This window comes from Gambusia affinis, linkage group LG01, assembly GCF_019740435.1.
Source record: "Gambusia affinis linkage group LG01, SWU_Gaff_1.0, whole genome shotgun sequence".
Classification (NCBI taxonomy): Eukaryota; Metazoa; Chordata; class Actinopteri; order Cyprinodontiformes; family Poeciliidae; genus Gambusia; species Gambusia affinis.
In genome coordinates, this window is record NC_057868.1 from 8,825,970 (window position 1) to 8,838,791 (window position 12,822).

At 41.6% G+C, this 12,822-nt stretch overlaps 1 protein-coding gene across 4 annotated transcripts in view; it reads left to right on the top strand.

The window, feature by feature from the left end:
• clstn1 (calsyntenin 1) overlaps nt 1-12,822 on the top strand; it is a 41,738-nt gene that overhangs the window by 20,219 nt on the left and 8,697 nt on the right. For 2 of the 4 annotated variants that reach the window (XM_044122811.1, XM_044122820.1), the window contains 11 exons: nt 828-1,023; nt 6,079-6,287; nt 6,735-6,884; nt 6,977-7,162; nt 7,922-8,170; nt 8,970-9,091; nt 9,184-9,346; nt 9,781-9,831; nt 10,738-10,895; nt 11,842-11,990; nt 12,110-12,354. In XM_044122811.1, coding sequence (XP_043978746.1) covers nt 828-1,023; nt 6,079-6,287; nt 6,735-6,884; nt 6,977-7,162; nt 7,922-8,170; nt 8,970-9,091; nt 9,184-9,346; nt 9,781-9,831; nt 10,738-10,895; nt 11,842-11,990; nt 12,110-12,354 — 1,878 coding nt within the window. The remainder of the gene's footprint in view (nt 1-827; nt 1,024-6,078; nt 6,288-6,734; nt 6,885-6,976; nt 7,163-7,921; nt 8,171-8,969; nt 9,092-9,183; nt 9,347-9,780; nt 9,832-10,737; nt 10,896-11,841; nt 11,991-12,109; nt 12,355-12,822) is intronic. The other 2 variants (XM_044122830.1, XM_044122838.1) reach the window with 1 other exon arrangement.

Genomic DNA, 12,822 nt, shown 5'->3' on the forward strand with positions numbered 1-12,822 from the left:
TGCATCCCTCGCCTCGGTGGATCTCTTTTGAGTTTAATTCTCCGCCACTAATCCCAACCATTAGCATGGCTGCAGTCATTTGATGTGGATGTCAAGCAAGTTGATATTTCTAACCCCAGTTCTCATCCAGTGCTTTTTTGTTTTGGATCCTGTTATCGTGCTGGTTTAGTTTCCGTGTGGTTTCTGGGTTTGTTTTGCAGTTGTTTTTGGATGGGAGGCAGGCAGAATTACACAGGAAGACTTTCTTTAAACGGTGCAAACTACTTACTGGAAGTGTTTTTGTTTTTTTTTCTTTCACAGATTTTATTGGTGGGTGGAGGGGGGGTGTTGATTGATGAATTGGTGTTTTATCACCTTTACGTTTAATTATTTTTTTTATTTAATATGCCTTTATCTTTGTATTCCTTTTTTTTTTTAAAAGCTCTGTTTCACGACTTCCGTTTGTTACAACATCCTGAGTGCTCCTGTGAAATGCCTGTCCACGTTTTTTTCAGTTTCCGCCTGCATGACTGGATGCACTGGTTTTCAAGTGGCTTGGAAATTAAAACGAAGTTATCTCAAATGTCCCTCACCCTCACCCTGACTACTCACCCACATGATGTGCGGTTTGGCTTCCTCCACAGACTCCATGCACTTCTCTACCTACAACCTTTTGGTTCCCAAAATTTGTGGCTGTTTGTTTATTTTTGCGTGGATTTAAAAAAAAAAATTTTTTTCACAATTAACACAATTTATTTATTTATTTGTTTTATTTTATCTAAAATTTGATGTCACATCTCTCATCGGCTGTTCTGAGCAAACTCCCTTTTGACTCCCGACACATTCAGGTGAGATTTGCGGCTTCAGGATCCACGGGCAGAATGTCCCCTTCGAGGCGGTGGTCCTGGACAAGTCCACTGGCGAGGGGGTCATCAGGGCCAAGGAGAAGCTCGACTGTGAGCTGCAGAAGGAGCACACCTTCACCATCCAGGCCTACGACTGTGGAGAGGGTCCTGATGGCGCCAACATGAAGAAATCACACAAGTGAGTCGAGCTTGGCCACATCAGAGGATCCCTGATTTGATTTATTACACAGTCTGTTTATAGACTTTAACCTGGTTTAAAAAAAATCTTACATTCACAGATTTATGCATTATTACATACACTGTATAAATATAAACAAAGGCGTCTTTACTCACTGTAATTAAAACAGACTAAATATTTTCTGCTTTAGATAAGTTCATGTTTCTCTAAATGCCAGAATACTGACAGAGAGATTTTTTTTTTCTAAATGTCACAACCTTGTGTGATCAAAAAGAGAAACACAAGGATGTGCTTTAAGCCATGCTTCCCAACTATTTGCAGTTCAGTATTTGCATATTCACCTGTTTGTGAATTGATCTGTGAAATGTAACTCCAAATTATGCGCAGATTTTCTTCGCCGAGTATATCTTGAACATTTAACAGAAAACCCAGCTGGTGAAGCTGAAAAACCGAGGCACATTGCTCCTTTACACGCTATTGGATGTTGCTTGCAAAGCAGCCAATCGAAGAGCCCCATTTATCTTCTTATTGATGGGATGGACCAATAAGAGCAAAGTTAAGAAAGGCCGTAGATTTTGGCTCCTGCGGTCACACTAACACGATCTCCACTGCTCGTATTAATATATACCAAGGTATATTTAGTCTGTGAAATAGTTGTTGCTTATTTTGTGATGTTTTACCTTTTTGTTTGTTAATGTAGTGCTTCATTATTCTGCTGATGCATGGCTTTATGCGGTTTTTTTGGGCTTCGACAGACATTTGATAAATTACTGTAAACTCCATTAAGCTGTAGTAACAAATTTTATGTAACGTTTTACAGGATGAAAGTAATAAGAAATAATTAGTAGAATTACACAGTTGCTTGAAAGAAATAATAATTATAAAGATATTCGCCAGTGAGCTTTTTCTGACTAAACAGAGGATAAATAAATTGATGTGAAGCCAGGCGATACGCTTGCGTGTCCTTTAGTGGCAGTAGAAGCCGGGTAATAAAGTTTAATCCACAATAGAAGATAATTAGTTGGGGCCTGCCCATAGCAATGCATAAGGAGAGCAGTGACTGACTTGCGAAGCAAGTCAGTCACTGCCTCCATGCATTGCATGGCAGGCACCTATTGTTCTACACCCAATAGAATGTTTCTTTATTCTTAACTTATTCATCCGCCTACCGGAATGCGGCTCGCACCCACAAAAGTGGTATCAAACCGTGCGGCTCGTGCCCGGGAGGGGTGCTATTACTTTTGGTGGGATTTGGAGTTACCATGGCGACGTAAAAAGCAAAAAACGACCCCAAAATCACTAACGAGCTCACCAGGTGCATCTCTCGTCGTCAAGGGGACGAGGCAACCAGTAAATCCTGAAAATACCCTATTTTTGAGGATTTTCTGTGTCGTCATAACTTTATGTAGAAACGCCATTCAAACTTCATTTTGTAGATACGTCCGTGATCTCTTTTAAAGTGAAGACAGCACGTCAATATGTATTATGGTTTGTCCACAACTTCTTTCTAAGCGACCCAAAGTTTTTGATTTTTGGAAAAATCAGAGTGTGAAGGCCGCTCCGCTAGAGTGAGAGTCAGAGTGAAATTTTGACCCCAAATCATTTTTTAACTCGCCCTCACGCTCACAAATATTGCATGATTGGTATCAAACTTGGTCATGACATTGATACGCGTGCCTGCTCCGGTCAAATGTTTTCAAAAATTATCTAGCGCTTACAGTTTTCTCTCCAGGTGCTTCAGAGCAAAGTCATGCGCCAGGGTAGCAGACAGATCTCACTGATTCACTTCCATGTATTTCTGAAAATTTCAGACCTTGGCACACACTTTTTTATCTCATCGCTGTTAATACTGTGAGTGAGGTAGAGATATGAATGGCGGGACTATGTGAGCGACAAATAGCCCTCTCATATGCTTCAAACGGTTTTCGAATATGTATTACGGTTCCCGAACGGAAACAGTTGTTTGCAATGCTTTTTAGTCAAACTGGCTGGCTCAAACAGAGAATTGTCTCCCCTGGATGTCTCACTCACAGCTGGCAGAGAGGATTATTTACCATGGAACCCAGAGCAGGGACAGCTGCTAAGGACTACAAATACGCATCACTGTAGTTCGAACTACTAGTTCAGTTAAAACAGAGGAGGACTGAGCTGGCCTTTAGAACAACTTGCTGCTATGGGCTGTATATAACTCATTTAACCCTGTCACTGTTACACATGGGATGAGTCTAGCCCTTTGAAATGAAGCTTACTGAAAATTTCAAAATAAAAGCCCTTGAAAATTTTTACATCAGGTCATTGCTTTTTTGAGCGTTATATGACTGATTTAATCCAATGACTGTTACACATGGGATGACTTTGACCCTTTCAAATGAAGCTTAACAAAAATTTCAAAATAAAAGCCTTGGGAATTTTTACATCATGTAATTGCTCTTTTTGGCTTTATGTGACTGGTTTATCCAAAGCACTCTTACACATTGGATTAGTGTGGGCATTTAATATGAAGCTTACTGCAAATTTCAAAATAAAAGCCTCAAAATGCCCCTCTGGACAGTGCACCGCTGGAGGCGGTGCAATGATATCATTCTGCATTATCTGTTTATCCGAGGTTAGGGAACTGCCTTGCGCAGCAAGGCAGTTCATTAGCATTAGCCTTTTAGCTTAAATAAGCTATTTTCTATTTTTCAGACTTATTAGCCATGTTTAGTATACTTTATGGAGTAAGTAAATGACAGTAAACATTCTAATGATACCCCACATGCTACTGAAAGTATTTATGCTTACATTAGCATATTTGCTCATTTTAGCTAATGCACTTGCTTTATCATACTGAATGTTGCATGTCCAGCTTACTTAACATTCTTGTGATTCTCCACATGCTATTGATTACATTGCAGCTTTCTTTAGCATTGATGCTAATTCTTAGCATCAGAACGCTGGGTCCAAACCGACGGGCACACTTTGGCAGGCCCCAGTTAAATTTCTTCAGGAATTTTCTAGTTATTTATTTTTCTTCCGTCTCCGTTAATGCGGCTCGTACCGCTGCGAGCCCACCCACAAAAGTGGTATCAAAACGTGCGGCTCGAACCCGGCATTGGAGCTATTACTTTTGGTGGGATTTGGAGTTACCATGGCGACGTAAAAAGCAAAAAACGACCCCAAAATCACTAACGAGCTCACCAGGTGCAAGTCTCGTCGTCAAGGGGACGAGGCAACCAGTAAATCCTGAAAATACCCTATTTTTGAGGATTTTCTGTGTAAATCATAACTTTATGTAGAAACGCCATTCAAACTTCATTTTGTAGATACGTCCGTGATCTCTTTTAAAGTGAAGACAGCACGTCAATATGTATTATGGTTTGTCCACAACTTCTTTCTAAGCGACCCAAAGTTTTTGATTTTTGGAAAAATCAGAGTGTGAAGGCACCCGCTAGAGTGAGAGTCAGAGCGACATTTTGACCCCAAATCATTTTTTAACTCGCCCTCACGCTCACAAATATTGCATGATTGGTATCAAACTTGGTCATGACATTGATACGCGTGCCTGCTCCGGTCAAATGTTTTCAAAAATTATCTAGCGCTTACAGTTTTCTCTCCAGGTGCTTCAGAGCAAAGTCATGCGCCAGGGTAGCAGACAGATCTCACTGATTCACTTCCATGTATTTCTGAAAAATTTCAGACCTTGGCACACACTTTTTTATCTCATCGCTGTTAATACTGTGAGTGAGGTAGAGATATGAATGGCGGGACTATGTGAGCGACAAATAGCCCTCTCATATGCTTCAAAGCGGTTTTGAATATGTATTACGGTTCCCGAGCACGGAAACAGTTTTTTGCAATGCTTTTTTTAGTCAAACTGGCTGGCTCAAACAGAGAATTGTCTCCCCCTGGATGTCTCACTCACAGCTGGAAGAGAGGATTATTTACCATGGCAACGGAACCCAGAGCAGGGAGAGCTGCTGAGGACTACAAATACGCATCACTGTAGTTCAACTAGTAGTTCAGTTAAAACAGAGGAGGACTGAGCTGGCCTTTAGAAAAACTTGCTGCTATGGGCTGTATATAACTAATTTAACCCTGTCACTGTTACACATGGGATGAGTTTGGCCCTTTGAAATGAAGCTTACTGAAAATTTCAAAATAAAAGCCCTTGAAAATTTTACATCAGGTCATTGCTTTTTTGAGCGTTATATGACTGATTTAATCCAATGACTGTTACACATGGGATGACTTTGACCCTTTCAAATGAAGCTTAACAAAAATTTCAAAATAAAAGCCTTGGGAATTTTTACATCATGTAATTGCTCTTTTTGGCTTTATGTGACTGGTTTATCCAAAGCACTCTTACACATTGGATTAGTGTGGGCATTTAATATGAAGCTTACTGCAAATTTCAAAATAAAAGCCTCAAAATGCCCCTCTGGACAGTGCACGCGAGGCGGTACATTCTGCATTATCTGTTTATCCGAGGTTGAGGAACTGCCTTGCGCAGCAAGGCAGTTCATTAACGATTAGCCTTTTAGCTTAAATAAGCTATTTTCTATTTTTCAGACTTATTAGCCATGTTTAGTATACTTAATGGAGTAAGTAAATGACAGTAAACATTCTAATGATACCCACATGCTACTGAAAGTATTTATATATTAGCATATTTGCTCATTTTAGCTAATACACTTACTTTATCATACTGAATGTTGCATGTCCAGCTTACTTAACATTCTTGTGATTCTCCACATGCTATTGATTACATTGCAGCTTTCTTTAGCATTGATGCTAATTCTTAGCATCACAACGCTGGGTCCAAACCGACGGGCACACTTTGGCAGGCCCCAGTTAAATTTCTTCAGGAATTTTCTAGTTTTATCTGCTCTTCACTACAACTCCTCCCTTAGAAACTATTTAAACAGAAACTGAAAATTGAATTTGTTTCATTCAATTTGAGTGCAACTCCTGGTAAACACACAAATAGATCTTTTAATTTCCTTTGCATAGAGAAATGCTGCTACTGAAATCCTTGTTGCTGATGAAGCATGCCAACCGTGTTCCTGCTCCTCTCAGGGCGACCGTCCACATCCAGGTGAACGACATCAACGAGTATTCCCCAGTGTTCAAGGAGAAGACGTACAAAGCCACCGTGATCGAGGGGAAGAAATACGACAACATCCTGAAGGTGGAGGCGGTGGATGCCGACTGCTCCTTCCAGTTCAGCCAAATCTGCAGCTACGAAATTGTCACGCCCGATGTTCCCTTCACCATCGACAAAGACGGTGAGGACCTTGAAGGAGCGTGCCTTTGTCTTTCCCCGCTTGGAAAACGGATCAGCACGCGGCTGAGATAATGGATTGTATTGACACGGATCAAGGTGTCTATTGATTTGTGTACAAACTGACGCCACAAGGGTTTCATTTAAAATTCAGCGCAAGCAATGGCAGCCTTCTGCAAATATCATCCAGGGTGGTCGGTATGTCTCGTATTTCTTTGTTGAAAAATAGAATCAGAATCAGATAAGAAGGAACTAAAGACAGTTCAAAATGGCACCTCAACAACAGTGGCCATCCATCTTCTTCTCTTCCTTTACGTCAACAATTTAATATTTTTGGGCTGTTTGTGAGGGTCTTATATTTGTTACATCTTTATAGTTTAGAAGAATGTCAGTTTAATCAGAAAAATGGTCTAAACTTGAGTTTTATTCCCCTTTGCTGTTGCCTTATCAGGCTTTATTAAGAACACTGAGAAGCTGAGCTACGGCAAAGAGCACATGTACAAGTTGACCGTAACCGCCTACGACTGCGGGAAGAACCGAGCTTCTGAAGATGTGTTGGTCAAAATCAGCATAAAGCCCACCTGCAGACCCAGCTGGCAAGGTCTGAAAGTCAAACTTTCCATGCTATTTTACAACTCTACACAGATCATCACTCCTTTAATCTCTCAATTTTCATTTTCTCTTGGTTTTCAGGCTTCAATAAAAGGACTGAGTATGAACCGGGCACCGGTAGCCTGGCTCTTTTCCCCAGCATGCACCTGGAGACCTGCGATGTGCCCATCACTTTCGTCCGGGCCAGTATTGAACTGGAAACCAACCACATCGGAAAGGGCTGTGACCGTGACACGTACTCTGAGAAGTCACTGCACAAGCTGTGTGGTAAATAAATAAACACTCCGCTGGAAATGTTAATAATTTGCGCTCGAAGTTGGACTTCTTTTTCTTGAACTTTTCTACATTTTACAAACGCACAGTTGTCAGGTGGACAGAAAATTATGCAAAAATGAGAGTTGAATATGTCGCCCTCCTGTAGTCCCAATAATATAAATCCAGTTTCCTTCCATAGTCACCTAATTATCAGTCACCAAGATGAGACTAAAACGTATTTCACAATCTATCCTAAAAGACCCAGAAACCAATTATATCAGTCTGTTGCTCGATGTCCATTTTGGAAAAAGGGCAAAGATCTGATCAAATGAGACTGACTCACATTCATCTGGCAGGGATACCCAACAAGACTTACAGACGATTTACAGAGAAAGATGATAATGGAGGAAGGTAGAATACATATGCATGTATTTCTTTTTTCATGATTTTCATTTCACAAATGGTGAGAGCCATGTTTCCTTTCCTTCATCTTTACAGTTGTGTAAAATGTTGTGTTGAGCCAGCCATAAAATACACTGTAGCCATTTGACAACACGCAAACAGAGTTTGGGGGGGGGGGGGGCGCGAATATTTTTGTTAGGCATTGTTTTTCACCTCTATCACTCACTTAATCCACCTTTACTTCTGTTCCCTTATAAAAACATGAACCATGACATGTTAAAGTTGCATGTTTTCAAGTTAAAGCAAAAGTACACAAAACAGAATCCAGTGTAGATACGTAAATCTGCTTCTGCCGTCGTTGTATCTCAGGAGCCAGCTCCGGCACCGTGGAGCTCCTTCCTGCTCCGAGCAGCTCTGCCAACTGGACGGTGGGACTGCCCACTGATAATGGACACGATAGCGACCAGGTGTTTGAGTTCAACGGCACCCAGGCCATCAAGGTGCCCGATGGTTTGGTGAACACCAACCTGAAGGACCCCTTCACCATCTCTGTGTGGATGAGGCACGGACCCGGCTCCCACGAAAAGGAGACAATCCTCTGCAACTCAGACAAAACAGGTAGAGGTCTATGACAATCCGACACTCTGCAGAAAAACGGCATCTCTCTGATCAGACTAACAAAAGTCAGCGTTGTTCTTCAGGTGATAGAAGGCAGACTTTGTAATTATCTTTATGTGTCTGTGAAGTTCAGACCTGATCTAGCTGACTCTAGGTCGTTCCTCTTTAGGTCAATGCATCTGAAAGGTGAGTATCTGAGGTCAAACCTGTGACAAGTTCCCTCGGCATCTCATTACCTCCGCACACACTTGGTCTGCTAGTTCACGGGATTAAAATAGCCGTCGTATCTCTGGCTCAGACTTATGCCACAGTTATAATCAGTGTTTGTGTTGCGCCAACTGGAGCGTGCAAGCCCTCGCTCTCACCTCTGCTCACTGACTGTGCTTCCTTTTATTTTAGAGACTATATGATCAGTCACAGGCTGCCTTGATCTTATTTTCTGTAAAGTCTCTGGTGGGATCAGTGAGCAGGCGGCTGTGGCGGCTCGTCAGCTTCAGTTTGGCTGCTTATATAAGAAGGATTACATCAGAACGGCTGCGTCTCGGACAGGACGCTCTGAGGCTCGTGATGTCAGCGCACCGTCCGTGACCTCTCTTTAGCACCGTGTCACGGAAGCATGAATCCTGCTCTTATGGGTCCACCACACGTTAAATTTTGGTGCTCTAACGAGAACAAAGTAATGTTAGTTGTTTTTTTTTTATTATTATTATTATTAATTTAAGATGCTGTCACATTTTCAGGAGATTAAATAAAGAGTAGGGTCTAAACCTGATCTTTTCCTCTTTCTTCCTGCTTGTAGATATGAACAGACACCACTACTCGCTCTACGTTCACAACTGCAGGCTAATTCTTCTCCTCCGCCAGGATCCGTCCGAGGCGGAGAACTACAAACCAGCAGAGTTCCACTGGAAACTCGACCAGGTCAGCCGCCACTTCTCAAACCGAGCTCCGTTTTTGCCCGTACAGCTTTCTACTCTTTTTTTTTTTCTTTTTGTTAACTGCCGTGTTTACAGGTGTGTGACAAAGAGTGGCATCATTATGTGCTCAACGTGGAGTTCCCCACTGTTTCTCTGTTTGTGGATGGGACGGCCTTCGAGCCCTTCATGGTCACAGAGGACTACCCTCTGCACCCCTCTAAGATCGAGACTCAGCTCACAGTTGGCGCCTGTTGGCAAGGTAGACACTCCGATTCCCTTCAAGTTATTTAATAAGCATTCACAGTTTATATCAGAGGTTTCCAACACAAATCCTGGAGAACCACTGTCCTGGAGATTCACCTCAGTGGCAGTCATTGAAGATCCTGGTTTACATAGATTGAAAGAGAGAAATTTATAAGACATAATACTATGATATAAATTGAATTTTGAATTGAATTTCAGTTCAAGAGGTGTGAATACTTTCATAAAGCACTGTATGATGATGAAATAAATAAAAAATATCTAGCATTTAGTGACTGTTTAGTCACTAAATATTGTTTTTACTCTTCCTGGGTATCGCTACTGATGCGGCATGATCTTCTTATTCTGTAGCATCTGTAGTCTCTCCTGCAAAAATCCTCAACCTTCCTTCCTCTCTCTTTCCCTGCTCTCTCGTTTTCCGTCCAATTACAGAAAACTCGGGACATGACAATGACACTGAGGCGGGCCCTGAGACCACCTCAGGTTGCTTAAGTCTTTCCCTTCCTCCTCAGACATGTCCATGTGTCCAGAACGTCCCGCCATGCTAACAGCTTACCTGCATCTTCACGCCATTTTAACTAGAATGACAGGAACATTCTAGATGCAAAGATTGTTGTTTGCTTGTTTATCAACCCTCTTTACAGCATGATGGGCTGTTAATAAGTTTTGTGATGCCGTCCTACCTGTTATGTTTTGTTTTGTTTAGTTTTTTTTCATTTTCTTCACCTTCTTTTTAATAATTTATTTAGATATTCAGCAGTCAGGAGGTTTGTCCTCTATTTCAGCCAATACTCTGTCTCCAGCAGAACAGAAATAGAAACATAAAGAGCACAAAAACAACTCCGATCCGACCGCGTGTTTTCATCCATACCGTCAAGTGTGACCTTGTCGAAACTCCTGCATATCAGATAACAAACCTGCAGTTGACTAAAAATACACACATGGCTGAAGGTTCGTTTGACCTTGCGATGTACGGTTTTGGGCTAACTCTGCAGTAATTAAAGCTCAGTATTACAGGTTATATTTGTCAATATCTAAATTTTCCCGTCTTGAAATTCTGTCATTTGTCACAATTTGCTGAGAAAAGCAGATTTTTTTTATTATTTTATTTTCCTCTCCTTTTTGTCTTGTTGTTGTTGTTGTAATATCTTTATTCACTGTACATTCGTAGCTCCACTTCATTGATTTAAATGTTGCATGTGCTGAAGGCATACATAAGCTCATCCATCATCTGCCTGTCTCATTAAGGGAGACATTAACTAACTTGTATGAACTTCATTCATGCCGGCTTTGCTCATTGAGACAGCACGCTCCCACAGTCAGCTCTGAAACATCGAAGTCCCCTCTTAAGTAACTTACTTATTTCCGTGTTGTTACATCCTGAACCAGGCGGGAATGCCCGAATGGCTCAGTTTTTCCGAGGAAACCTTGCAGGCCTGATCATCCGCTCTGGCAAACTGGAGAACAAGAAGGTGATCGACTGTTTGTACACCTGCAAAGAAGGCCTGGATGTGCAGCTGCCTGAGGAAGTAGCTTCAGCGGTGAAGGTGAGGGAGCAGAGTGGCTCGTGCAGGCTGGTCAGTTGCTTTTAAAGACATATCACACGGATCGTAGCTGTTTATTTTATAGTGATTTTTTATGTCCATCGTACTGATTTTTATTTATTTATTATTATTTATTTTTTTGTAATATATTACATAGTATGTGTAATTTGTTAGAATATAATACAGGAAGATACCAGAACTGCTGTGAGCAGAGCAGAGGCTAACTCTTACTGTGTGAGACAGCGATCACTGCAAATAGGACTGAGACAAGAATTTTCAGAACAAAAACAAAAATAATTGTGATGTTAACATTTGAAAAATGGCATCAACTTGTTTGGCATTATAACCACAGTCTCTGTACGTATATTCTCTAGACTCTAGAGAATGTAGAGCTTTATAACCCAGTTTGTCTCATATCAGGCAGAAATTGAATGGTCAAAACAATAAAACCATTCCCCTCTCCTGTACTCTGTTCAGCCTTCTTGTTATCCAAAAGTCTTGCTCTCTTCCACATTTTGCAGCATGAATAAATAACAAACACTTTGAAAATCGTTTCCCTTTAAAGAACCTCGTACATCTTTGTGCTTCCTCTGACACTATTTTAAGCACCGCAACTGTAATTGACACAGCTAAGAAGCAGGTCTTCTTCTATTAGTAACAACTTCCACACTGAAGGCTGTTCTTCTGTCACACGATTCCTTTCTATGTGAATTGTAAAAGAAGAAAGTGACTAGAAGGGTTTAATGATGCTGAAAAGCAGACAGATAAGTGTTAAATAAATGTTTATTTCTCTCATAAGTAACCTTTACAACTATGTGTCTGCACATTGTTGTAAAGGCAAATCCAAAGGCGTAATGGTTCAACTTCCAGGGATTTTACACTTGAAAATCTGTTTTAAGTAAATAAATACACTTTTGGGTTAAACTCCTACTTCATTTCCTTCACTTAGGTTGATTTCAACCCCAACCAGTCCTCTCTGACAGTGGAAGGTGACGACATCGGCGCCTTTGACAAAGTCATGCAGCACATCTCCTACTTAAACTCCCGCCAGTTCCCAACCCCAGGCATTAGGCACCTTCGCATCTCCACCACTGTCAAGTAAGTACCAGAAGCAAAACGTAATAAATCCCAGAAGCCTGTGAGTGGACAGCATGTACACTAAATTAGAGAACAGGGATTCTTTCCTTTACGACCGTGATTTGTCAACTCTCCGCCAGGTGTTTGAACGAGGACGCCTGCGTGGCGGTGCCAGACGCTGAAGGCTACGTGATGGTGCTGCAGCCCGAGGAGCCGAAGATCAGCCTGAGCGGCATCGACCACTTCGCCCGCAGCGCCGCTGAATTCGAGAGCCAGGAAGGCGTGACTCTGTTCCCCGAGCTTCGCATTGTCAGCACCATCACCCGGGAAATGGAGGCCGACCCAGAGTCGGAAGCAGCAGAAGGCGCTGACGATGACCCCACAGGTAAGGGACACCTGGACCTATAAACAAGACCTTACAGTTTAGAAAATTAATAAAATATTTAGTCGAAGTAAAAAAACAAGCAGACATGTTTTTAACCAGAGTGTTTGTGTAACTTCAGCTGTCTCTATATTTATTTATTCTATAGAGTGAATGTCTTGATCCGAGCTTTAATTTTTAGTCGTTGCTGATATGTTTCCTTCTTGAATAAATAACCTGAAGGGCTTTGCAGGAATGATTTGTAACAGTGTAGAGATACTGTAGCTGGCAATAACTTTGCCTGGAGGATGAGGGCTCTGTACAGACACAATGAGACAAAATCAGAGCTAAGTTGTTTATTTCTGGGCGTGGTAAGCGACCAGCCGTGCCATCTGTCTGTCGGGCTTCCACATGGGTCAAGACGAGGAAGGACAATAGACATGCTCCAGAGCCGACACAGACACACTGAGGTACAATGTGCTGTTGTGAGCA